The 26,753-nt window shown below is 46.5% G+C and overlaps 1 protein-coding gene across 1 annotated transcript in view; it reads left to right on the plus strand.

Moving 5' to 3' along the window:
- Positions 1-26,753, plus strand: part of PRKCZ (protein kinase C zeta) — an 865,288-nt gene that overhangs the window by 235,584 nt on the left and 602,951 nt on the right. The window contains exon 3 of the mRNA XM_078642457.1: positions 5,370-5,491. Within this exon, the coding sequence (XP_078498583.1) occupies positions 5,370-5,491 (122 nt within the window). The remainder of the gene's footprint in view (positions 1-5,369; positions 5,492-26,753) is intronic.

The raw sequence follows: 26,753 nt of genomic DNA on the forward strand, positions 1-26,753 counted from the left end.
TCATAACAGGTTCATTAAACCCAATTAAAGGAACACAGCCTGGATTAATCTGTTCAACAAGTCGATTTTCTGTCTCTGGTTTTGCTGTGTGAATGCTCAAATGAAGAAGATTTAGGGTGAAAGAAAATCCTTCTATCTGGTCCTCCTTTTTTTTTTCTTCTTTTATTTGACGACATGATTAGAACTTGTGACCCAGGTTCTTGTGCAGCAGCACAGGTAAGGTGTGCTTAACACCAGCTTCAAGTACTGGAACCCACACAAACTTCGAATGCCTCTCTAGTGACTAAGGTTACAAATCAGAAGCCATAAAAAACGAGGTAAGCAGAAGACGCCAGGAGTTCTTTCCTGTGCCATACAGTAAAGTAGCTGCCAACAAAAACATCTGCAGCTTCAAGGTACTTTAGATTTTAACTAGAAGCATAACTATGCCCAATCTCTTTTGGTCATGCAGCTAAGATGCTTGTTGTATGACTGCACAGCATAAAGCATCAGATCATTCTGCAGTATGGTAGATGCCATCTTTAATCCTCTGTACGCAGTGATAGGCTGCCATGGGACCCAGTTTCTCAGCTTCAGTCACAATGACGTCATCACATTCCAATTGGGCAGTCCCCACTAACCAGACAGATCCTGCACCAGTTGTCTTCAGCCCCACCCAGTTGCTCAGGAACTCAAAAATATGTATTGCCTTGGAGGCATGGTAAGTCTTTCCTTTCCAAACCTGAAAATCACAATGTAGTGAAGATGTACATACTCCAACTTGTTTATGCTTATCAGCAAAACCGATTGCTCTGGCCACAAGATATAGTAGCTGCTGCAAAGCTGCTCACTTTCACTCAAACAACCAGAAAAGGAATTCAACTGGAGACTATTTCGCATTTTCATAAGAGGAATTGCAGTTCAGAACAAGCATTGAAAATGCAATAGGTCTAACTTAATCAAAGGCGAGACCTATTGCATTTTCAATGCTTGTTTTTAATGGCAGCACTCCTCTGTGCCGCTAGGGGGAGTTGTGATGCTCTGCGTTGTCTCTGTACCTCCCTGGAAGAGACAGATCTGAGCTGCGTATAAGCGCCACCCCGTGCTCAAACCAAAAATTCTTGCAGGACCAAGGGAGCAAGTGACTTTCCAGCCAGACCTGGCTGTCAAGGCAGTAGTGGGTTTGTGACCTTATACACTGATGCTTATGTCGCAGCTTGAAAAATGTCATGGACAGGGACTGCGTGTGCCAGTACAGTGATACCAGCCTTCGCGCTTGTGAAATATGCTTGGGTGGTTGGGAGCAAAGTACACATGCAGTGTTGGATTTCCCAACGTGAAAGGGAATCACAACTTTGGCAAGGCTGCTCTAATCCTCTGCACACATTTTTCTGGGAATAAGACTGTGTAGGGCGGTTGTACTGAAAGTGCCGGATGTTTACTCATGCAGCAAAAGGATGTTATTGTAATGAGGAATGTGGTCTTCAAGGTAAGGAGATGCAGTGAGCAGCTGTGTGTAGTCTAGAAGGGCTTACACATGAGAAATGTCAAGACCATATTCAGATCCCATTGTGACATCACAAAGCCTTGGAAAGAAATGTGTGTCAAGACTATAATAAACTTAGTCACAACAGGTGCATTGTAGGAGAACTGTAGATGCAGCAAATGTTGAGGGCTGGAAGGGGCAACCAATCTGCACCGTCTGAGGGCGGGGATTAATATGTCTGTTGTGGGGCATTGAGGAAGGAGCATTGGGTTGGAAATGTGTTTTTGGGGGGGTTTGTGTGGGGGAAGTTTGCAGGAGGAGAGACACTTCCTAGTTAACCTAACTAGGGGTAAACAGTATAACTTGGGGAATAATTGCCTAAGACCGACCCTGAGGATACACCTTAAGATTTATTGGTGGGTAAACTACTTACGATTATGTTCTTCAGTGTATGGTGACTTACTGCTCCTAATAAGAGTATAGCAATTCTTATAGCCCAGAAATACACACAGGCTGAAATTTGCTTTTTGCAGGAGACCCATCTGCTAACGTGACACATGGCGGCTTGGAGCATGCTCATCCCCTCAGCAATTTTTACTTTTGCCAAAGGGCTCCGTATCCAGTGCTTACCCCATATGGGGTCATTGAAAACCTCATTTTGAGATGAAGAGTGATATTGTCTTTTTTTAATGGATTACTGCGCGCCTTGAATACGTCCCCAACCCGGCTCAAGAAGGCTGGTTAGGCTGGCAACAGAGCACCTTCGTATGGGATGAGGCACACACCTGATGCTAGATGGGCTAAAATGTATCGGCGGGGAAATGTTGGGGGTAGTTCCTCTTTTGGAAGAAAGACTTTAGTGGCTGTCAGTAATGGGTATGATAGCCTTATTTCATTTATTGGAGCTTAGCTAGATGTATGTCAGGATTGGCCAAGTTATAGTGTTTTCCCTTTTAGAGGCAGACCTGGAGTAATGATATTCAGACAGCATGCTAGTCACTTGCAGATTAAAGTATGGCGCAATAACCCAAAGCAGAGATGCCATATGGCTCCTTGATGTTGTTCTTTTCAAGGACTCAGTAGGGGAAGGAGCTTTGTATCCCATCTTGAAGAAAACCTTGTATTCAACAGCACAGTGGAGTGTGACCTATTGATAGTTTGGGACCATCTTAAAACACTGTTGAGAGGGACTTGTATTTTGGAAGTTTCTAGGCCACGATATGTGAAGGAGGGAATCCTGCTTTCCTTCCAGAGAGAACTAAGGGAGCTTTAAACACAACACAGCATAACATGACTTTTATTTGTAAAGCGTACGATCACCCAGAAGGGTATCTTGGTGTTGAATAACGGATTTTTATTGTTACCAAACTCAATAATAGTCCTATTATCAACCTCAGAAGGATGAAAGGCTGAGTGGACCCGCTGAGATTTGAACCTGTGACCATGAGGTCGAACACCGGCCCCTAAGGTGGACACATAAGCAGTCTAGGCCCCTAGACCCTGCAATGGGACACCCTCACAACAAATATGGTGAGAAGTTTTAGCAGTGCGGGGTCTGCTGTTATGGATGGAACTAAAGAAAATGGAATATGCTCTGGCATGAATAAAAATATTAAGGTGGCAACAAAGCTGGGAGGATGCTGATACCAAACCTATGAATAATTGGACCCTAGTCATGTATAGCGGCGATTAGCGGAGGAGGGCATGATGGTAACAAGGAAAACAGAGCATTTCAAAAGTATTATCAAGAACTGTATGCAAGAATATGGTGGCTGAATATATCAGAAAGGCAAGCTGAAACATCCTGTTGGTAGGGGAAACTGACACATGAATAGCCCAGTCATATTAGAAGTGGTAACTAATGCTGTCAAAGAAAAGGGATTGAGGACCGCTTTGGGGCCCAATGACTTCCCACCTTTGTTTTTTTTTAAACCCATCGGCCAGGATTGATAAGCATAATAGCAAGGGTATATTACCATTTTGCAAAAAAGCACGTAGGGACAGCATCCATGGAAGAAGCTGGGATTTCTTTTCTTCTGAAGCGGAGGGTGGTGCCAATCCGATTTCCCCATCTCTCTTCTGAATGTGCAAGTAAATATTTTTTAGAAGATACTGCCCCTTCACCTGGACGATTTGATGCTCCAACTGCTCCATTCTTACCAGGCTAGTTTGTGGCTCAAAGGCCGGTAGGAGATAACACAAAAAGATAACCTGAAGGCCGAGAACATGTCCGATGCTGGGAACGCATTTGATAGGGTTAGTCTGAGCTTTCTTAGGAAACGGGAAAGCATCCGACTTCAACGCTAACAGGAATAATTGAACTGTCAAAATCGCTGAAGTGTCTGTGGACCAAACTCTAATGCTGATGCTTTAATCGTCCTGTTATTTACCTGGGATGGGTGGAAACCCCACCCACACTCCATGTTGAACACATTTGAGATTTCTGAGCCTCGTATGTTAAGAACATAGCTTGATTCATTCCCTGTGAAAACCCTGCCAAGACCAGCGTTGTGCAGTAACAGTTTCTTTTGCTTGAGGATGTGTTAACTCCAAACTTCTCTTCTATATTTTCTTCGGATATTTAGGATATTATCTGTAAAGTTTCCCTTATTAGTTGTTCTTTTAAACCACAAATGATGTTGTTTGACGCACATTCTGTTTCCAGTTCTCAGTCTTGCTGTCCTCGCACATTTTCAACAATTTAAGTGAGAATTCTACACCCAATTGTTCCTTTTTTCCACCCCTCCTCGTACAGGCCCTAGTCACGAGTAATGCACATAAGGAAACTGCATGTCCTATTGAACATCTGTTGAAATAAAGGCAGCAAGTGGCCTTTATTTCAGGCTCTCCAGTATCCCACTGGATCGTAGATTAAGGATATGGTAGAACAATTCTTTTACTTGTGAATTTTCAGATTTTTGTTTGTCCAGATCCTTTTTATGAAAACATTTGGAATCCTTTTGAATGTTCTTAAACCGTGTTCCCAGCCTCTCATCTAGTATATCTTTATAATCTTTCTGTGCACCAAACATTTTAAAAAGTGTTAAAAATAAAAATGATGGGGATTTGTGATTAACACAACATAGGTATGTGGGAAGGATAATCATGAAATTAATTTTTAATCTGTTAATCCAGTCACAGTGCCTGTACTGTTGGACAACGCCTACTGCCCTAAGCAGACGCCAAATTACAGGATTTAAAATCCTTATGTTCTTTGTTGCTCGTGTTCTTGTCCTAATTAGAAATGTCTGGTTTAATCACTGCGGTGCTGCTGCGACTGGGAGGTTCTCCAGCAGCGAGACATGTTGCTTGATGATGTGTTTTTGGCACTGTTGCTCACAGTACGAAACAGCTGGCTCTGCCACTGACTGCTGCTACCCACTGACCTCCCTTGACCCAAAGAAGGAGGGTTCTGGCGCACCGTCCTCTTTTAGAAAAGGGGGTGCGTGGCTTTCACAGCACTGATCTATTCGAGGCTGGCAAATACAGTGCCACTGGGAACAGCTATTTTGCCATGTGAGGGGGGCAGAGGTAGTAGAGGGTGGGGGCCACGCAGGAACTATGAAGGGAGAACGACAGGAGAGCTTGAGAATGAACTCCTCTGGATGCAATGACATCTACGCCCTGTTACCCAAATTCAAGTTCAATGCCGACCCTATACTCCTAGGGATGATGTAGCGGGCGAGGAGGGTTCTTGACCATGTTCGACTCGGGTTGGGAGGAATTTGTATTTGAAATTCTGGATGAGCACACACTAGTTGTTTATCCTTCTGGGTTCATAGCTTTTAGATCCACTTTTGCAGAAAGAAAATGTCATTGTGTACCATGATATTTTATTTGTGCGTGTATCTGTTACATGTGTGTGATGCTACCTTCTTAAAACTGAATTTCTTTTTAATTTCAGAGATATTCTAATCACACACTTGGACGCGTCCACTGATTATAAAGAACTCTGCAAAGAAGTGCGAACCATGTGCAGTTTACATTATGGAAAACCCCTTACTCTTAAATGGATTGATGATGAAGGTATTATAATGGTTACATTGTTGTAATGCAGTGTGAGTGTTTGTTATTTGAAGACGTTTAGGGCAGGTAAATTGTTAATTTGCGATATTTTGTGCGGACGTCATGTGACACCTCTACATATTGTATCTAACATTTGAACTAGCAACCTGCTGAGTTTGTACAAGTTTTTAAACGAACACACTGGTACCTTCTATGTCTATCAGATGTAATTTATAACATAATCTCTTTTGAAGATCCTGCCCCATATCACTCCCTCCTCATGTCTTACATTGCCGAAAATGCTTAGAAGGCGCATTCCCGAAGAAGGGTGCCATGTTGATGTTGGAAAAGAAACGAGTTACTGACCTGTAACGCTTTGTTGTTATTTAGACTTTTACTGGTAATCATTGTCTTCCTTTTACCCCGCTGCCTTCTTCCTCCTTTGTAACCTGTTATATCGCAAGTTTTATTTTTTATTTCTCTCCCTTCACCATCCTTCTCAAAACCCCTCCACTCAGTCTGTACATTCTGCTCTTGTTGAATGACAGATGGAATCTTGTAGACGACTTCTGCGAATATTGCTAGCAGAGAGTGAGATTGAAGGGTCTACTCTCAAGGAATAAACCTCTTACTTACTTTTTGTGAGTTGCGTGAAAATTTCACTGTCGAAGAGGTTCATGAACCAGCTGTGCACGGGATAGCTTTGGACACCTCCATTCCTGTTATGCCTCGCACTCTAACAGACTTGATGCGAGAACTTGCTGAGTGGATCCAACTACTGTATGATGAGTGTCTGACAAGGAACTTACTGAACTGTTGTAAACTGCCTCTTTACTGGAACATTATTGGAACCTCATGCTTACCAGTATTTTTGGGATGTAAACCTACTTTATTGATTAAACAACTGCCTTCATTCCTGCCACGCCGTGCCTCCACCTGCCGCCGATCTTCTACACTGCCAGCCAAGGTAAGCAATTGCAATTGAGCATCCTTCTCTCCTATTCCCTAAACGATTGCCTACTATGGTGCTGCAAACATTATCTAGCAGCGGGAGCCAGGCAGAAGCCGGTGTATTAATCTGCTTACTGTGTTTCCCACAGATAACCAATCCCATTAGCTGGTGAAGGTGCCGTCCTGTTCTTGCAACATGCTCTGGGGTCGGGTCTTCTTCAGTCACGCATGTCACCATTCCAGTTGACGTGGCTGTTGTGGGGCGTGTGACCGCATCAGCTCTTTGCTAGATTTCACTGAAACTCTAATTTTGGAAAAGATTTCTGTGAAATATGCGCTCTGTCCGTCGGGTGTAAAGTTATGCTGTTTTTAGAAGATTCACTTCCCGTATGTGCCTTGCATTCTACAAATTGATTTGATCTTTTTGGGTTTTATAGAGTGCTGTTAAGCTCTGAGTCTTCTTGGCGCTATCCTGTGATCAAGGTGGACCACACATACTTGCTTTAGAGCCATGTTATTACATTTTTTCTGTAAATTGAAAGAGTAGGGACCGATTTTAAATCTTGGGGCAGATCATTCCATAGTAGCGCAGTATTTCTAATAATACCTCTTCCTCCCGAAGAGACCAGCTTATGAGAGGGAACATTAAACTTTTTTGCAGAGCTGGATCGAAGGGATCTACTTGGAGTATACCATCTGAAATTCTTTATTAAATAGTCGTGGCCTATTCCAACTGAAGCTTTAAACACTTTTGAAAGTGCTTTAAAAATGGCTCGCTTCTTTATAGGGAGCCAATTAAACTTATTCAGGGCCTTGATTGCAGAATGAAATTTGGGTGAATTTAAGAGCATTCTGGCTGCCAAGTTTTGCATAGTCTGCAACTTGGACAGCAACTTTTTTGCAAGTTTAGATAAAGTCCATTGCAGTAGTCCAATCTGGAGAGAACCAGTGCAGTCAAATGGGATCAGATGACCAATTTTTAAAATAGTTTTTATAACAAAGAAAGATGAAGAAATGGCTGCATTAACCTGGTTTTTGTAGGCGAGTCTATCGTCCAGAATAACGCCTAGATTTTTTACTTTATATTTTGGGACTGGGAGAGTTCCCAGTTCTTGCGGTCACTAAGAAGGAGTCAAAAAGGATGTGTATTGCCCAAACAACATCACTTCTGTCTTGGCCGAATTTAACCGAGACCGTTTTTTATTTAAAATTTTATATAGCGCGCAGTTACCCTTGGGCATCCCAGCGCTTTTCCAGACACCATCAGATAATTAAAATGGCAAGCTTAGTGCAGTCAAGCAGGAAACAAGTGAGTTTTAAGACATTTGCGGAATCGTAAAGTGCAAGTCTCGGCACGCAATTCAAAAGGAAGCGAGTTCCACAGCTTCGCTGTGTTAACTGAAAACCTTCTCCCTTGTCCACCCAGTCGCTAACTGTAGACATGCGGTTTTGAAAAAATTAATCTGTGCCGGGAATAGTGTTGGAAAGGGACACCTCAATTTGGGTATCAGCGTTGGATACTAATGGAAATCCAAAAGTTCTGATTTGCGCAGCCAGCGGGGTGACCTATATATTAAATAGGGATGGGCTTAGTGATGATCCCTGGTAAAGTGTAGGGTTCTGAGGTAGAATCGCAAAAAAACTAAATTTGAGCCCTATTGGTTAGAAAGGACTAAAGCAGTGCTAGTGCGGAATCTTTAACACCCAGCTTTCTCAGCCGGTCAACCAAACATATAGGATCGACCATGTCAAAAGCCGCAGATAGATCCAGCAGGACAAGGGCCGCTCTGCTCCCCTTGTCCAAAGTAGATCGGACTTCCTCAGTGGCCACAATAAGGGCTGTCTCCATACCCGACCACTCCTAGACTTTATTTCCTTCACCTATGTTTTGTCTTTTTTGGGAGTAGGGAATGGGTGTTGATGACTATTTACATTAAAGGGTAGTTGTTTTTTAATACATGCTCTGTCATTCTATGGTCATAAAAAGAGGTCTCTATTTTTGGATAACCTACTTGTTTTCCTTTCTTCAGTTGTTAGTTTTTATTTTTCAAACTACCATACTTAAGTACTTCATATTCTGTTTTATCTCTTGCCCTCCCCATCACTCTTCGTAGAGTTATACCATGATGGCTGCCAGTATATCACCACCTATCATTCCTGAATGACCTTGATGAACTCATCCTCCCCTGGAAAGAGTGGGTTAAACTTTTAGAATCGTACCTAATTACACTAGGAGGTGAACATTTTTCACCTCGTAGGAAACCGCATTTACTAATACATAACTTAGGTACACAAGGTAGGAAGATATTTGGGAATTTCCTTAAACCTGTTCTCAACCAGGGTGATTTTAAAGAAGTACAAATTGAGAAGTTTGTGTCTTTCAATGAAAACCTTGGCCTTTTCATCAAAATGTTCTTCTAGCTTGCGAAATGTTAAGTGGTACACATCAAAGTTAGGCCTGGGCGGTATATTCCGCTCGCAGAATTTGGATAATTTCGCGTTCCGCAGAGAATGCAGAATTGCCAAAAATCCTGCGATCCGCGACTTCGCTGAATTTTTTGCTTGTTCGCGCTTTCAAAATGCGTGTTCGCGAGATATTTCCCCTCGAACATGCAAACAGCATTCGCGAACATGAAAAAAGCATTGCGAACTGGTGGAACAAGCAATTCCATGTGTTCGCAAAATTTCTGCGTGCTCGCAGAGATTTTTTACCGTTTCGCAGATCTCGGCATAGCGCGACTACGCAAAGTCCGCCCACCCCTAATCAAAGTACAAGCAAATATGAAAAGCTATGTTGCAGTCCTGCATCGCCTTTTTAATGCACTCTAATTTGGAACACTATATGATTCATTAAACGTAGACCAATTTGTTAGATGCACCAACAATCCACGTATAGAGGGAAATCTATTATCCCATAATCCAATCCTTAAGAGGGCATTGACATTGCAAATGGAGGGAAACACACTGCAGATTCTACCATAGAAATTAAGCTACCTTGAGAAACTGTACATGATGTTGATGACCGGAAGACAAACAAGGAAGTGTTAGGAATTGTTTACTCTTAAAGATTTGCAACAAGCTAAAGGGAAATCCTACTTAGACAATTCATAAATTATATGGTTCAGCTATGGAAACAGCAGCCACCCTTCCAACAATCCCAATTGCCCTGCTCGTACTGTTTTTTTGCAGGAAGTGTAATACAAAAATTTAACTTTGCTAGTTTGTGGGAGATATGGAGTTCAAACAAATGCACACCATTGAGAATGTGAATGAAATTACAAAAATGGTAGTGTTTTTCAGTGAATGCAAGTGAGAAGGAAAGATGTTCTAATAACCCTATGCATGACATTACTTTAGATGGGGAAACAGTGGCCGTCTTTGTAGATGAACAACAACATATTCCAAGAAAAATGTGGTCCTGATGTTAGACTTGCGGGCGGTACTAAAAGGAACCTATACCCTTGGTGGGTAGGATTGCTATGCATATTCTCTTCAAGGACCGTTCCACCATAGGGAAGGTATATGTTGCCAACCCAGGTTCTAATTTATTAAAATGGAGGCACCAGAAAGAGCTAGGGATGAAGTTGGTTCCTAATCATGTAGAGCAGTTCTCATAAGTAGAGAAATGTTTTACTGGTAAGGAAGTGTTAAGAATTTCCCGAACTTCATGCTAACAAATTAGGTCTCCTCACCAATTTCCATCTTACAATCAAGCTGGAAACCAATGTTGTGCATACTGCACAACCTATCCTGCATTTGTTGAAGGACCTCTTGAGCAAGGAAATCAACAAGCTTGACCCACAAGCAGTCATTGAGCCTATTGGGAGCTCAGACTAGCTTGCCCAATTAGTAGTACCCTCAAACGCAGGAAGCAAAGTTATCGGTTTCTGTATAGACTTGAGGAACTTTAATGCAAACATTTGGGTGGATAGGTTTTCTCTTCCCCATAAATATGAAATGCCGAGCTGAATTAGGGATGCCAGTAGCCTAATTGATTTGTCATCTGCTTATCATCAAGTTAAACGCCATCCTGACTCTAAATCCCGGACACCCTTTATCACCCCTTTGGTGCATACATCTTGTGCAGGATGCCATTTGTCATCTGCAGCAGCTGCGTTTCAAAGAATTATGCTGCTCATATTGAAAGAGCTCATTAATGTCCTGTGTTTTTCAGATGACATCCTGATATATGGTTCAGCTGAAGCAGAGCATGATAAGGTACTGAGAAGGGTGCTAACCACACTTGGAGAAACAAGTCTGACCTTTTAGTTGGAAAAGTGTCGGATTTGTGTGACCTCTGTCAGTTACCTTGCCACAGCAGCTCTAAAGATAGGGTCAAACTGAAAGTGGATCTTGTTAAGGAAATCAAAGTAGCCCTGCCTCCATCATCTAGGCGATTGTTCAAGTCTTTTATTGGTCCAGTTGAATATATGTCTTCAGTATATAAAGAATTTTGTAGGTCAGTTATCTCACTTGAGAAGTTTTTTGAAAAACGTGTTCTCTTTGATTGGGATCAATAAGGGCAAGAAACCTTTTAATAAGGTTATTAATGTAATGAATTTTGAAGGTACGCATAAAACTATTTTAACCACCGATGCCAGCACCAAGAAAATAGGGCCACCCCATCAGATTGTTGAGGCAAAAGAAAGTATATTTGCCTTTGCGACCCTTTCCTTAAAGGATAAATATAATTTCTCCATTGTGGAAAGGGAGACCTTAGCTTGTAATTGGGCGATCCTACCCTTTTAAGTTCTTCCTGTCTGGTCTAGTTTTCACATTGCGGACAATTCATAAACCTCTTATGTTTATTTTCATTATTTTTTTTTTAAACATATTTTATTGAATACTAATTATCATACAGCAATATCGCACTACTCAGCACTCTCAATCGTTAATTAACGCTTCATTTATACCCCAACAGATTCAAATGCCCACCCCCATCCCTCCCTCAAGTGGTGTGGGCGTGCAAATTCAAAAGGATACGTCATGTGATGCGTAGCCGTCAGCTAAGGGTGCCCAACCTAATAACTCCAGATGCTATCTGCGCTTCCCAGTGCTCTAATTCTCCTCATCCGTCTGTGGGACTGACAGGGCCTGCACTAACGCTTCCCATGCTCTGGCGTGCTCTAAGATCTTGTCATGACCTGAACGCTGCGCCTGCCTCATCCTAAAAGTGCTCTCGGCCTTTGCCCATTTGCTAAATTCAGCTTTCCAGCGTGCATAGGACGGTCCCTCCTTTGACTTCCAATGTAGGGTGCTCTCTTTCTTTCCCAATATGAGCACCAAATCTATAAACTTACTGGTTATTTTCGTCTTGGATGTGTGGGGGAACCAAAGTAACACACATGCGGCCATGTCATAGGTTAGATCCCTACTTGTGATTTCATTTAATAGTTCTCCCACTTCCGTCCAATAGCTCCCTATTCTCGGGCAATCCCAGAGCATGTGTTCCAGTTCTGCTCCCCACTCCAAACACCTGGGGCATGCTGCGTCCCGCGCCTGGAAGTATTTTTTAATCTTCCCCGGTGTCAGGTAGGCCCGATGTAGTATAAAAAACTGTATCAATTGGAGCCTCGCATTCCGTGTACCCTTCCATGCTCTTCTGATGATATGCCCCCATGTCGTTTCTGGTATTGGTCTGCCTATTCCTGCCTCCCATTTTGACTTCAGATTAGTAAGCGGCCGTATCCCTTCGCGCCGCATCCTGGAGTGGAGGCGTGTAACTGCTTTAAAGGTCCCTGATGCCATTACCACATACTGGCATGCCATTGTCGTCTGTGGTTCCGTCTGCCCTTCCCTCCAATGTTTCCGGATCGCCGTCACCATCGCGGCATGAATCAGGAAGTCGCCTGTCGGTAGGTCATATCTCTCCTGTAAGGCCTGATAGGACAGCAGTTCTCCCTCCTCATAGAGGTCTCCTACCATCTGGATTCCCAACCGCTCCCACTCTTCGAGGGCCGACCAGTCACTCCCATGGGGAAGTGCAGTTAGCATCCCCAAAGGGATCTCCGGAGCATAGGGATGTAAGACTCCTGCTTTGCGCTGGCTACGATTCCAGCATGATCTCAATGTACGTTCCTCTAGGGATACGTCCCTTAATCGGAGCGTCTGTTGTAGAATTATATACGACAGGACATGCCTCGGGATCCCTGTGCCTCTCATGTGTTCAGGGCCTCTGAACTCCAGTGCGATCGCCTGCGTAAGAACCTGCAGCTGCGCCGCTAAGTAGTAGATTTCGAAGTCCGGAACTGCCAGTCCTCCCTCCAGCTTCGGCCTCATCAGTTTGTCCAATGCTATCCGTTTCCTACCGGTCCCCCACAAAAAGCCTATGATTATTGTTCGTAATTCTCTGAACATCGCTGGCGGGACCCAGACAGGCAGTGTCCGGAAGTAATAAAGTTGCCTCGGTAACGCCACCATTTTAAGTAGGGCTACCCTCCCCATAACTGATAATGGGAGCGTGGACCAAAATGTTATGCTCCCCTTCAAGGCTCTTATACACCGCCCTACATTTCCCTCCAGGACATCTGCGGCGTCATGATACACCCTGACCCCGAGATAAGTGATGCATCTCGGTTCCCATTTTATCTCCTGAGGGAGGGCCGCGCCACCGCACCCGGCCGCACGGGCAATAGGCTCGTCTTACTCCAGTTCACTTTAAGCCCAGACAGATCCCCAAACCGAGTCAGCAGTGCGATCGCCCCCCGTAATGCCTCTCCTGTGTTTTCCAGGTATAGGAGCAAGTCATCTGCATACAGCGAGATGCGATGCGGTATCTCATTCCGCCAGAGCCCTCCAAAGCACTGTCCCAATCTCGCGTGCACAGCCAGAGGCTCTATCGCCAAAGCAAACAGCAGCGGGGACAATGAGCACCCCAGTCTTGTCCCCCTCATGACCGGATACTGGTCAGAGATCAGTTTCCCCAGCCGCACCCTTGCCACCGCCGAGGAATATAGAACTGCTACCCAGGCTCCAAACTGCTCACCCAGACAGAAGCGATCAAGCACTGTATAAAGATATAACCATTCCAGGCTATCAAAGGCTTTTTCTATGTCCACTGAGAGCACCGCCGGTGCGTCCAGGCCACGATGGTCCGTGTCCAGTATCCCCATGAGCCGGCGTATATTTGTGGAAGTGTTCCTAGTCGGAATAAATCCAGCCTGATCTGGGTGCACGAGAGTAGTCATGTGTTGCAAGAGCCTAGTAGCTAGTACCCTGCTCAGTATCTTATAGTCCGTCGTCAGCATAGATAACGGTCTATACGACGTGACGTCCACACCGTTCCTGCCCGGTTTTAGGAGAGGTATAATCAACGCCTCTCGCATGGAGGATGGTAGTCGACCCAACACCTTAGCTTCCTTGTAAACTGCAAGGATACGCGGAGCAAGGAAATCAATGTACTTTACATAGAACTCAATCGGTAACCCGTCTACACCCGGAGTTTTGTTCCGAGCCATTTGCTTGATTGCACTGCGGATCTCATCTAGTGTGATGTCCCATCCCAGTTGTGTAGCCTGTTCCTCTGTCAATTGTGGGAGCTGGGATTCCTCCAGATAGTCAACTATTGCGCCCCTCTCTGTCCGTAAGCCACTCTCGTACAATATGTCATAGTATCCCCGGAATCGTGCCAGGATCTCGCGTTGGGAATGCACTACAGCATTTGGCTCTTTTTCCAGCGCTAGCACCGGGCATCCCTTCGGTGTCGGGTCCGCCAGCCACGCCAATAGCGCCCCGGCTTTGTCCCCCTCTGCGTGTACTCTAGCCGTGTACTTCTTATAGTCAAAACTGCGCAATCTTTCTACTTCTATCGCTACCTGTTCCTTCGCTTCGATCAGTTGTGTGTTCAGTGTCGGCTGCCCCGGCCTTTGTTGTTCCAGAGTCCTCAGTGTCCTTTCAGCTTTGTCTATATAAGTCAACAGCACTTTCCTCATCCCTGCATATTTGCTAATACATATCCCTCGGACCACCACCTTGAAGGCGTCCCATTCTACTGCTCTGGATGACGCCGTTCCCTCATTTTCTGCAAAGTATTGTTCTATGCCTTCCCCTATCACTGCCTGGTAGGCTTGATCTTCTAGGGTTTCTGGGCGTAGACGAGACGCCACGTAGGAATGGTCGATCTCTCTAATTCCCAATTAAGAGATATCAGCAAAGGGTTGTGATCAGATATGGTTCTGGCCAGGTATTCCGATCTCCCCACCTTGGCGGCCAACGGTCTTAAGCACAGAATCGCACATATACGAACATGGAGCTCGTGGAGGGCCGATTTCCGCACTTGCGTGGGCTTCTGAGGTACCAGGTCACGGTTCCCTTTGCGATCCATTCCTGCTTTGTACGTTTCCAGCCACGCCCATGCCTCGTCAGGCGTACTAAAGAAGTGTGTTGTGCCGTCCAGTATGACCCTTAGCTTTGCTTGGAAAAGCAATGAGTATTGAATTCCCTCAGCTCTGAGTACCCGCTTGACTGACAGAAAAGACGCTCTGAGCCTCTGAGTCTCGTACGTGTAGTCCGGGAATAAAGTCACTTTGTTGTTGTCTACTGTGAAGGGCCCATCACTGCGTGCTTTTTGGAGCAACAGGTCCCTATCCTTATAGTGAAGTAGCCGTGCAACTACAGGCCTTGGCGGGCAGCCTGGCTTCGGAGGCCGCGCAGGGACACGATGTGCTCTTTCGAGCGTGAAGAAAGTGGATAACCCTCAGGGGCCACTGTTGTTTGGAGCCAGGACTCCAGGTATCCAATCATGTCCTTCCCTTCTTTCCGGCAGACCTACGACACGTATATTGTTACGCCTGTTCCTGCCTTCGGACTCCTCAGCTCTCTTTTCCAGGGCCTGAATACGTTCCAAGGCGATCGTCATTTTGTTCTCCAGGGCCGCCTGGGCCGGGGTTAGGACTTGGAGTGTGTCCTCTGTTGACTTTACTGTGTCTGTCAGTTTGGAATGATCCGCTCGTAGGAGCCCCAGTCCCGTCGCTACTTGAGCAATATCTTGCTGTAGGGCCTCTCGCGTTGCTGTGACAGCCTCCAATATGCGGTCCAACTGTTTTTGTAGGTCTACAGGTCCCTGCTGTGTCTGGCCCTGTGCCTCAGATTCCATGACTCCGTCTGGCTTCTCCTTGGGCTTGACCATACTCAAGTTGTCGCTACTCTGCTTCAGTCAGTGTTATCAGGTCGCGTAGAGTCAACTGCGTGCTGTGCCCCTCTCCTTACAGTAGTCTTTAGCTGCTTAACCACAAAACCGCCGATGTTGCGCGGCGAGGAGGCAGGACAATATCAGCAGTGACGCGTTGCTGCCACTATCTCCCTGGCCTTAATTAGTAACCGCAGTCACTTAGCCGTGTGGTCAGTGCCCAGTTCTTCTGCACCGTAGCACGAACGGCAGCTGTCACTGTTTGGCGCACCCTGTCGCCGTTAACCTCAAGCGCCTTTATGCAGTGTGACGCGACCTCACGGCAGCTCCCTTGACCCTCATCCGTTTGAGCAGTTGCCCAGTTCCATCCACTTTGGTGCTGATGGCCCCTCTGTGTGGTCACGCGTCTAGAGAATCAGTACCCTCCGTCTCTTTATGGGCGATATCTTACTCCCACTCAGTCAGTTCAGCCCCACCCGGTAGTCCGCCGCCTCCAGTGTCCCTGCGCTAGGCCGTTACCTCGGCGTGCGCTGCCGCTGTCATGCCCGTGTCCGCAACCTCCACTCCAGATGCGCCCTGGTTATGGGGTGTTCGCAAAGTGTCCTCTCCAGTACGCCGTGCACCCCGCTCTTACGAGACTCGGCACTCCTTGGTAGGCCTTCCCGCGGCGTCCACTCTCCCTTCCTTTGATCGCCGGTGGCCCCAACACGGCTCTCACCGCTTCCCACACGTCAGCTAAGGCCTCCACCAGTCAGCTGGCCGGAGTGCTGCGCTGCCCCTGGCCCGCGGGATGCGGCCCGCCTGCACCCCGCTATCACCACTTTTGTGCAGGGCCCCAGGCACACCGTGCCCCACTCACCCGGGCCGCCGCAGGTGTATAGTCCAGCAGCCACCGCTGTCTCCGCTTTTCCTCCGTATCCCAGCAGTGCTCCGGAGATTGGTTGCCTCTCAGTCCCGATCTTGGTCTCCGCTACTTCCTGCTTTTCTCCCGCACCACTCGCTCCGTTTATGGTGTCCCAGCCCCTTCGAGTCGGGCAGCGATCCTCTGGGGGTAGGCGTCCTGCACGCTCGACCTCAGTGAGTGTTCTTCTCCCCAGGCCGTGTCGCGCACTCCGCAGTGCCCGCTCTCATTGTACAGTCGCCGCCATTTTAGGGGTCAGATCCTCCGGCTCCGTTCCGCTCGCCTGGGCTCAGCGTGAATCGTCTTCCACTTCTGCCACAGCGTTCCCGGCCGTTCACCCCCTCGCTCCGCGGCTGTGTTGTCTGGTCGGACCCTGCTGTCACGGTGTCACCGGCTCGTTGTGCTCATCTCCCCCTTAGCAGTACGCCAGGAGCAGCCGCCATTTTAACATGCCTCCACGGCAGGGCGCCGTTGTGTGGTTTCGTCTCTACTCGGCGCCGGGGGGGGCCTCCGGTCGCTCTCAGGTCCTCCGTGTCCGTGCTTGACTGTTCCAGCCTGAATTTGGTCTCGGTTCAGGGTCCAGTTAGCGGATTCAGCAGGAGAAATGCGGGATCTGGCGCGGAGCTCCGAGCTCACGCCGCCGTCCGCATCGGCGCCCAAGCCACTCCCCCTTATGTTTATTTTCATATCATAAACCTCTTATGTTTATTTTCACTTGTAGAGGAGTGGATTCTCTCATTGCTAGATCAGTATTCGGCGTAGAGGGATATAACTTTGATTGCTTATGCTCCGGAAATGTGCTGCATGGTTGCAGACTCTTTCCTCTACTTGCCATGGGATTCAGAAGAAATGAGTGACAAAGGAAACATTGTTATCAATTAATGTTATGGAAATTGCAAAGAATAAGTGGGAGCATTGTGTATAAAGAATGATGAAACCTTGACTCTTGTAAAGAGGAAAATAATACTTGGTTGGCCAACTAAGTGTAACAGTGTTACAAGAGTATGTTAAGTATTTTGGGAAGTAAAGAACGAGTTGAACATAAGTAACTATAATGTGAAGGAATGTGCGAAAGAATCTTGCCTTTAGCGCATGATGGGCATTACCACCCCCTTTTGTACCGCTTTTGGCCGCCATAAGTGTGGCAGGGTATGCTCAGACGTGAGTCCCTTGCTCACTTTGCCACTGGATTCAAGCAAGCCGGGCTGAAGACGGCTGTAATGCCAGAAACCGGTCCTCGGAAGCTTGTTTCCGGTCCAGGGAAGGCATGGCTTGGCAGTTCGGGCTGGACTGTTCCCATGAGGCACAGGGTCAGACTGATTTGCATATAGCCATGTCTGAACTGGGGTGGCAGAGTGGGCTAAAGAACGGTGATGGCTTAAACCCAGATCTTTTGACTGGGTGTGAGTGTTTGATTGGTTCAGATGCTCCGTCCATTACCACCCCCTTTTGTACCGCTTTTGGCCGCCATAAGTGTGGCAGGGTATGCTCAGACGTGAGTCCCTTGCTCACTTTGCCACTGGATTCAAGCAAGCCGGGCTGAAGACGGCTGTAATGGCAGAAACCGGTCCTCGGAAGCTTGTTTCCGGTCCAGGGAAGGCATGGCTTGACAGTTCGGGCTGGACTGTTCCCGTGAGGCACAGGGTCAGACTGATTTGCATATAGCCATGTCTGAACTGGGGTGGCAGAGTGGGCTAAAGAACGGTGATGGATTAAACCCAGATCTTTTGACTGGGTGTGAGTGTTTGATTGGTTCAGATGCTCTGTCCATCACCACCCCCTTTTGTACCTTGCTGGAGATACTGGGCATCCTCCACCCAGCTGATCTGTGCTGGGACCTAGGCTGGCGGGTTGACAACACCCTCCGGCTATGCGCATCCTAGCAAAGAAGACACTCTGCCGGGGCGCTAGGTCTTCTCAGGTGGCCATGCCCAATCGAGGTGACTGGTGTCAGGTGTATGGTCCCTGCTGTCCTCTGCCACACTGAATAGATACCACAAAAGCTGCCCCTCGCTCGATGTGCCAGCCACACCTCGTCTCACCTCACTGCTAGGTAGTGTAGGCCGCCAGTTTCAACTCGATGCTTCCGTTGATCTGTTCCCCTTCCCTAGTGCAGTTGGAAGGGAGGGAGTCTGCTCTCTAACCACTCTGGGCCAATGCCCCCTCAGTGTAACCCTGGGTCATCTGGGGATTTTTGCTGGCCGGGAACAGTCCCCAGGTATGCGCACTAACCTCCTCTTCTTTTTTTTTGTATAGTTTTATATAGCGCGAACTAGACCCGAACCGAATCCGGTATCAGAGCGCTTTACATATCACCAGTTACTTTACATGAGGACACACATTCATTTTAGGCACGGGGAGATTAAGTGATTTGCCCAGAATCACAGGAGGTTTTGGCGTCGTTACCGAGACTCGAACCCAGATCCCCAGGTCCGAGGTCGAGCGCCCTAGCCGTTAGGCCAGCTCCTCTCCCGGTTGGGTTGTGGGGTTCTCCTCTGATACCTCTCTCTGGGTTGCTGGCGACCAGGTAAGGCGCACAGTGTGCATCCCTCTCCGGGCCGTCGCTGCTCTATATTGTTCATCTCTTGGTGCCATGCTGCTGATGAGACCTCCTCAACACCGCTGCAGCCCTTGCCTCAAGCCTCTAGGTCCCGGTCTTGTCCTCTGGCGGGCTTTCAGTGTCGTCTGTTCTCTCACGTCCGAGGGGCATGGCCCAATTCCACCATCTTGAGGGTCGCACCCGGTGCAGCAAACTTTGGCAGCCAGTCTCCTGGGACGAACCTGTGAGTTTCGGCCTGGTGCTTAGCAATGGGCAGCCCAGCCAGGTGTGCAGCTGGCTCACTTAAGTGGCCTCCAGCCCCCTGTTGTCTGCAGGATGGGTTCTGATGGGAGACCCCAGCGGGAGCTCTCCCCTTGAGCGTCCTACTCCTTGGATGCTTGGCCATGCCTCTTATTCCCCCATCCCATGACCCTCTTTCTCGCTGTATTTTAATAAAAGTGTGTGCGCCTGTGTTTGGATTCACATCCTCTTCTGAGATGGAAGCCCAGCAACAGGCCCAGAATGGTTGGATGCTGCCTGCATCTGATACACTCAGCAGTGGACTTTATTGAACGTATACCATGCCTAAGTAATCCAGAGTGACTGCAGCTTTTACTAGCTGATGTTAATGGAGCTGTGGAAAGATACACTTGGAAGTAATTGGTTCTGTTCTAATTTCTGGTGACAACTTTGGGTTTGAGTGGCCATTTGGCTTGGGTTCAACAGCTACTGTTTCTGGGCCTGGTGAGCTAGATCAGAGGTAACCTTTTGCTTGAAGAATCTCAGTGAATGAGCACCGAGGCAGGGCTACACCAGAGGCATGAAATGCATCATGCCTCTTCTAAAGAAGTATGACATATACACCAGGACTAGAGACAATTCACACACCTGAACAAATAGGAAGGCTGTCTGGTATGTGAAAACATGCCCAAAGTTCCAGGCCCAGACAATCCAAGTGTCCGTGTGCTGAACCTTGAAGTGTTGCTCAGATTTGAGGCTTTTTGTCGCTACCCAGCCGGACTCAAAATTGCTGATGAGAGTACAGCTATTTCCCCATGTGATTATGAGGGCAACGCTCTTCCTCGTCTGATTCTGGAAGCAGAACTTTTCCACATTTGCTCCTGAGAGCAGAGCTCTTCATCCCCATCTGATCCTGAGAGCAGAGCTCTTCCCAGTCTCTCCATATTCATGTGAGAGATCCTAGCCAGGATGGCATCATTTACCTGGTGAGAGGGAGGGGAGAGTCGTATGCTACCTCGGCTCTCCCTCCTTTTTTGCCTGTTGATTCCCATCATGTTGTGCCCATGAGTCACCTGTCTTCTGTGGTCCTGCCTTGGCATCAATCTGTTGGCCTCGACTGCTGTCCATCCCTGGCCTTACTAACCCCAGCAGCTCTGTTTATGAGAACTGTTGGCACACTGTCCATCACAGCTGCAGACATCCGGCTCTGCACCCTTGTGCCACTGCCAGCTTGTGCCACCTCACTGTGGGAACGCGTAAACTCTGAGCTCCCTTGCAGCAGCTGCCCTTGATCGCTGCTCCCAAATCAGGGCATTTCATGTCAAAGCCCAGTATTTCCGCACAGCAGCCACCATCATGCCGTGTGCACACCACTAGAACCTGGTAAGGCTCGCACACTCCCACCCAAGGCTTTAAAAAGCAGGCATTGTTGGGTACTGAGTGCCTGCACTTCTTCGAATTCAAAGGGAGCGTACCCACACTTCTCAGCAGGGGGTTGGCACCTTTAATGAGGGAGTTACAGCACTTTTCAGTAGCAAACAGAAACAACAGGATGGCGAATAGCTGCAGTTGTATGATTCCACTTCAGGCCCTGCTCCCACCAAAACCAGGTACTGAGCTTTGGCTGTTCCTTAATGAAGTCTTGCTTCGGCGAGGCCTGGCTACTCTGTGCAGACTCAGAGCTGTTGGGATCTGTTTACACAGCAAGTCGACGGAACGGAAAACCTTTTTTTTGTTGATAAGCATAACACTGACTAGACTGTATATTTTTTTGTAAGTTATTTGTGATGGAACCAAATGTCACTTTACACCCAGACCAAACTTCGATGTAGAATATTACTGTTTGGCCTCGATACCCCTGAAATTAAACGCCGAAAAAGATGGGGCATTGGAAATCAATTCACTGAGCACGTGGTTCCTGTGCATCCAGTGACAGGAAGTCGTGCTTATCACGACGATCGCCCAGTTGCCCTTGAGTCATATGGGCTCTCCTGACATTATGCACATGATTCCGGGTGGTTTGGCTTTTCCTGTCGGTGAAGCCGCCTAGGGTGATATTGTTACCGGATTGTGTGGTTTTTCCACCAGGAATATTTGCCTCTCCATATCTAGTTCAGTGGGTTGGAATGAAGGAGAACGGGATTTTTGTTTTACTGCACTGTAAACTGCATGTTTTCTTAATTCCTGGCTCCAAAACTCAAAATTGCGCCTTATTAACCTGCGCAAATTTTTACCAGGCGTTGGTAACATTTGCAGGGGTGAAAGTTGCAAATGTAAGTGCTAATTACGCAGGATTTGGAATGCAAGTGCCAATCCGCTGCAAACAATAGTTGGCTCCCAATTTGACATTTACTCGCCACCCCTGAATGAGTTTATCATTCTCCTGTGCAGCGGGCATGTTGCACTTTGTTGCCCAAATGGGATGGTGAAATAGAAGTCATGGATGGCTCAGATTTGAGTGTTCAGTGATTACAAATCTGGGAGCGACAGCAGCGGCCCGCTTGGTACTGAAACTTCCCAGGAAATCATCGGCCTCTGCGGCCCTTTGGAAACTACATTGGCTCCCCCTACACAAAAGGATTCTTTTTAAAATTTTGTTGACCTCATTCCGAGCCTTAAATAACATCAGTCCCAAGTATCTTATAAAAAGATACTCCCACTACTGTCCCACTAGAGTTCTGAGATCAGCAGGCCGTAATTTAGCTAATATCTCCGCCTTTCATCTTAAGACTAAAGGGGGGAAAATACTCAGTGTCCTGGCTTCTAAGGCATGGAATGGGATGCCAAAGGAGCTAAGGCTACTTGACCGGGAAGCCTCTTTCCGTAACCAACTTAAAACTTGGCTTTTTAATTTGTCAGACGCCTATGTACTAGCGGCCATATAGGTCTCACTTCTGTTGTCTCCCCCGTACCTTAGCGCCAGGATGCTCCTTTCGGAGCGACAGTTTGTGCTCTATAAGTTTCAAGATAACATTAACATTAACAGAAGGAGACTGATTGTGGGGGCAAATACATGTCCGTCCTCCCTCTCCCAATATGCCCCATCCTAAAATGCCCTTACTGAGCACTCTACGTTGGGGGTAGTAATGATTGTGCAGTTTAAAGGTCGAGCCTGGGCAGCACATGTGCTGCTCTGCAAGGCGGTATTCAGGTAGGCACTTGAAGCTCCGCCCGTTTCCCGCCCATCTTTTCAATTGGCTCCTGTTACTGTCCTTTCTAATTCGTTGTTTTTCATTCATGAATAGGCTTAGTAGACCCACCTTGATAATGCCTTGTCTGCATTTGTAACCTCCCATAAGGACTGGACTTTTTACTTGTGTTGTTACACGGTCTGCTTTATCTATTCTGTGAGCACTATTTTCTTCAATGAGTTGTCCCTATTCCACCCACTTTGTGCTTTCCTACAAGCAGCACGCCACCCGCTTTTATTTTAATTATTAATGGTGGTCTGCTTTAACTATAGTGGCTGCTTTTCTTTATTTACTTTAGCAGCATGGTTCGCTTTAAGTGTAGCGGCCGCGCAGCAAAACATTTTTTTGGTCGAGCCTGGGCACCGCATGTGCTGCTCTGCGAGGCATGCTGCATGGGGCACTTTTATCCCCAAAATATAAAATTATTATTATTATTATAAATTCTTTATTCGGAATTTCGAATTTTGAAATCCATAAAAGCAATATTAATACATTTCATTTAAAAAGAATTTTAAGCATAACATTTTTACAATACAGTGAGATTTAGTATGCACAAATTATTTTCACAGTACATTTTAAATGCATTAATTAATTATATTTACAAATTTTTCCTATGCCTAAATATGCATTTCAAGAAGTTAAGAACGTGATAGCAGGTGGTTTCTGAGTCTAAATACTGTAAGTGTAGCATGGCTGGACGACACTGCTTAAATCCGCAAGATTTTAACAAAGACAATAACCACAATTTACGGTGTTCTTTGTAAAATTTACAAAACAAGACTACATGTATGGTGGATTGTACTGAAGTTTCGTCACAGGGACAGAGGGGTAAGGGCGTGTCCCAAGAGTTCTTTTCGGGAAAGGCTACTAGCCTATGAAATAAGTTTAATCTGAATCTCGTCAGAAGAAAACGGTCAAATATGCTTATTTCAAGGTTTAAGTAGGGCTGTATAGTGAGGGTAGTCTGGATCATTATAGCGTGTTGGACAGAAGGCTTGCCTGATTCGGTAAGAAGTCTCAAATTGTCCAAGTGACCCAGGGCCAGGTCTTTTAGCTCTTTCTTGGAGATTTCACTAATATTTTCCGGAGTGGAGTAATAAATCTCCAATCCTAGGTCAGTGAGAAAATTCTTAATGTAGGCTAGCCATTTTATTTTTTTGAGAGTGGTCCAATGACATAGCATCTGCCACTATCTTTTTTGTAAACACGTTTTTTTCCGAGGTCCAGATACGCCGCCATAGGAGCAGCGGTTGAATTCTTGCCAGATCCTCGACATATGGGGTGCCTAGTTCTACGTGGCACGCATATGTTGAGGATCTCTTTGGGGCCATCAGGAGAAACCTAAGAAATGCGTTTTCTGCAACCTGTAGGGCAGAGATATCTGTATGACCCCAGACGCCAACCCCATACAGTGCTGTTGACTGGCATTTGGCTCTGTATATTTTTAATAGTTCAAGGGGTGGGCGTTTGCCCAGTTTTTGTGAAAAGGAGACCAAGGCTGCTATGGCTCTCTTAAAACAGTGTTTCCTGGCCTCAACTGCCGCCTTCCAAGATAGTTTATCATCTATCGTAATGCCCAGGTAACAATAGTCAGAAGTGAATTCTATTTTTTGGTTTTCTAGCACCAAGTCTTTGGGCTGTTTTCTCCCTGTACCTGCCGTCATTACAAAGGTCTTTGTCACGTTTATGTGGAGATCAAGGCTACCCATAAACGAAGAATATCTACTGAGAACGGAGTTCACGAGGAGTCCGTGCCAGCAAGACGGCGTCATCTGCGTAGAGTAGAGCGGGAATCGGGCGTTGTTTTGCCTGTGGAAGGTCCTGGGCACCCCTCAAGAGCTCAACCTCCAAGCTGTTAGTATAGAGGGAGAATAGGAAGGGGGCCAGGACACATCCTTGCCTTACTCCACGCTCCACTCCGAATGACGTCGTTAGCTCGCCCTTTGTGCCATAACGGACTCTCGCGGAAGGCTTGGAATACAGCTCCCTCAAAAAGTTTAAGAGTGGCGAATCCACCCCCATTTGAGACAGCACTGACCATAGTTTTTCGTGGGAGACACAATCAAATGCGGCAGACAGATCCACATAGACCATGTAGAGTCTGTCTTGCTTTGCATGTAAGTATTTTCCCATGATGATGGAGAGATTAAGGGCCTGTTCCACTGTCCCGAAGCCCTCCCGGAAACCAAATTGCAAATCAGAGAGGATATTTCTCTCCTCCACCCATTGCTGTAATCGCTCCAGTATTACCCTGCCTGCTATCTTGCCCAGTAAATCCAACAGGGATATCGGGCGATAGCAGGCAGGGTCCTGGCGATTTCCCTTTTTAAAGATCGGGACCATCACAGACCTTGTCCATGACTCCAGGAGTCCTTTTTTTGCGGCTGCCGTGCATACCCTGGTAAGGATGGGGGCCCAAAGGTCTGTATTGTGCTTAAAAAGATCAGCCGGGACTCCATCCGGGCCAGGGGCTTTTCCATTTTTAGTTGCTTTTATGGCCAGAAGGATCTCCGGGGTTTCAAACTCTATTTGGATGGGATACATAACATCTGGTAGTGTTTCTCGTTCAACTTCTTGGTATGTTGCCCGCTTTTGGAAAATTTTGGAAAAGTGGGATACCCATTCTGTCTCATCTATGGCTACTTCAATTTTTGGGGTCTTATCTGCCAAGAATGGGGTTCTCACTACTCTCCAAAATGCTTCGCTATTTCTTTCTTGGGCACTAGAGTGGAGTTCGTCCCATAGGGCCTGCTTTAAATCCGCCTTTCTCTTCTTCCTTGTTACAAGGTACTCCTTTCTTAAGATGGCAATTTGATTGGGATCTCTATTGTTTTTATTTAGTGCTAACTTAAGTTTAGTGTGAGCCTGAGTGCAATCATGATTAAACCAACCTTTATCGCTCCGGGGTCGAGTGCTTGGTCTTGCTGTAAGTAAGGTTTTTATTTTTTCCATAATTATGGAAAAGTTGCTAAGTACCTCCTCGTCTCCCGTCGTTAAGTCTAAACATTTCATAAACTGGGAGTAAGTGGCTTTTATCAATTCTTCAGTGAGTTCTCCGGGATTTATCTTCCCCCATTTAATTGTAAAACGGTTTAATTGGCCCAGACTTATGTTGTTCTGAGTCAGTGCCTTAGCTATTATTTGGGGTAGGGACCGTTGTTGAATTAAGTTCATTTCCAATTTAAGAACAGAATGATCGCTTAAAGTGTTTGGGATGACTTCAAAATGTTTAACCCTAGTTTGAAGAGCTGCAGATATTAAGATGTAGTCGACCGTTGACAAAAACCCCCTTCCCACATAAGTTGGTTCTAGGTGATTCGTACTACCGTCTAGGGTATTAACTATCTGGAGGTCCAGATCTGATAAAAGGTCGTTCATTATGGTACCATAATTAGTATGGGAAAAGTGAGTGAGGGGATTGCCCTCCTCAGTCACCATCCCAGCACAATTTTTCTCCAGATTCTTGCAGTGATGCAGGTTGAAATCCCCCGCCCATATGAAAAAGACAGGACCCTTTTCACCTTTTTTTCCCCTTAGGGTAGATAGTTTCTTATGTAGATTTGCTATCGCCCTAAATAACTGTTGTTCCTCAAGATTATTATAGAAATTTATGAGGATAACTTGCTCATTTTTAGGTAGGGAAAGACTAAGAATCTGAGAGTTAACATCCAATTGAATTGTCGTTATTTTTATTTGCTGAATGGTATTAGCTATATGGATGTTTAAACCTCCCTTTGGCCTGCCTTTGGGTCCTACCAGAGCTGGGGAGAAATACGTCTTGAAGCCTAGGAGATGGTGTTCTGTTGTTGACCATGTCTCCTGAAGGCAGACTATTTGATGTCTACCCATAAGGTTCATGATGCTCCCATCTTCGATCTTTGAGCGTAAACCGGCAATATTCCAGGACACTATATCCAGGTGTGAATAATCGCTCGCGAGGATGTTATCGTTAGGGGTGTCAGCACTTTGGGAGTTATGGGAGGTGTTGGACTTCTCTGGATTGTTGCACCCTGGGTCTGCTGGCTGTGGTGGTCAGTCTACTGACTCTAAGCCGCTGTACCTGTTCGTTAGTGGGATTCCATTCCAACCCTCCCATCGTGATGGTTCTCTATAATTCCCCCTCTGATATGGCTCTCTCCACTCATCCCTTCCTCTTTCCCGATAGCGAGGACCCACTGTGTACCAAGGTCCATCATTTGGGGAGGTGCCTTCCGTAAATTTTGGTGGATAAAAAAAGGAGAGGCGCTTCGTACTGATCCCCCCATTTAGACTAAGTTCCTCCCCTGAGCAAATGTGTTCTACTATTCTGGGGTCTTCAAAAGTGATTAGGATAC

Source organism: Lissotriton helveticus, chromosome 5_1, assembly GCF_964261635.1.
Source record: "Lissotriton helveticus chromosome 5_1, aLisHel1.1, whole genome shotgun sequence".
In the NCBI taxonomy this organism is placed as follows: Eukaryota; Metazoa; Chordata; class Amphibia; order Caudata; family Salamandridae; genus Lissotriton; species Lissotriton helveticus.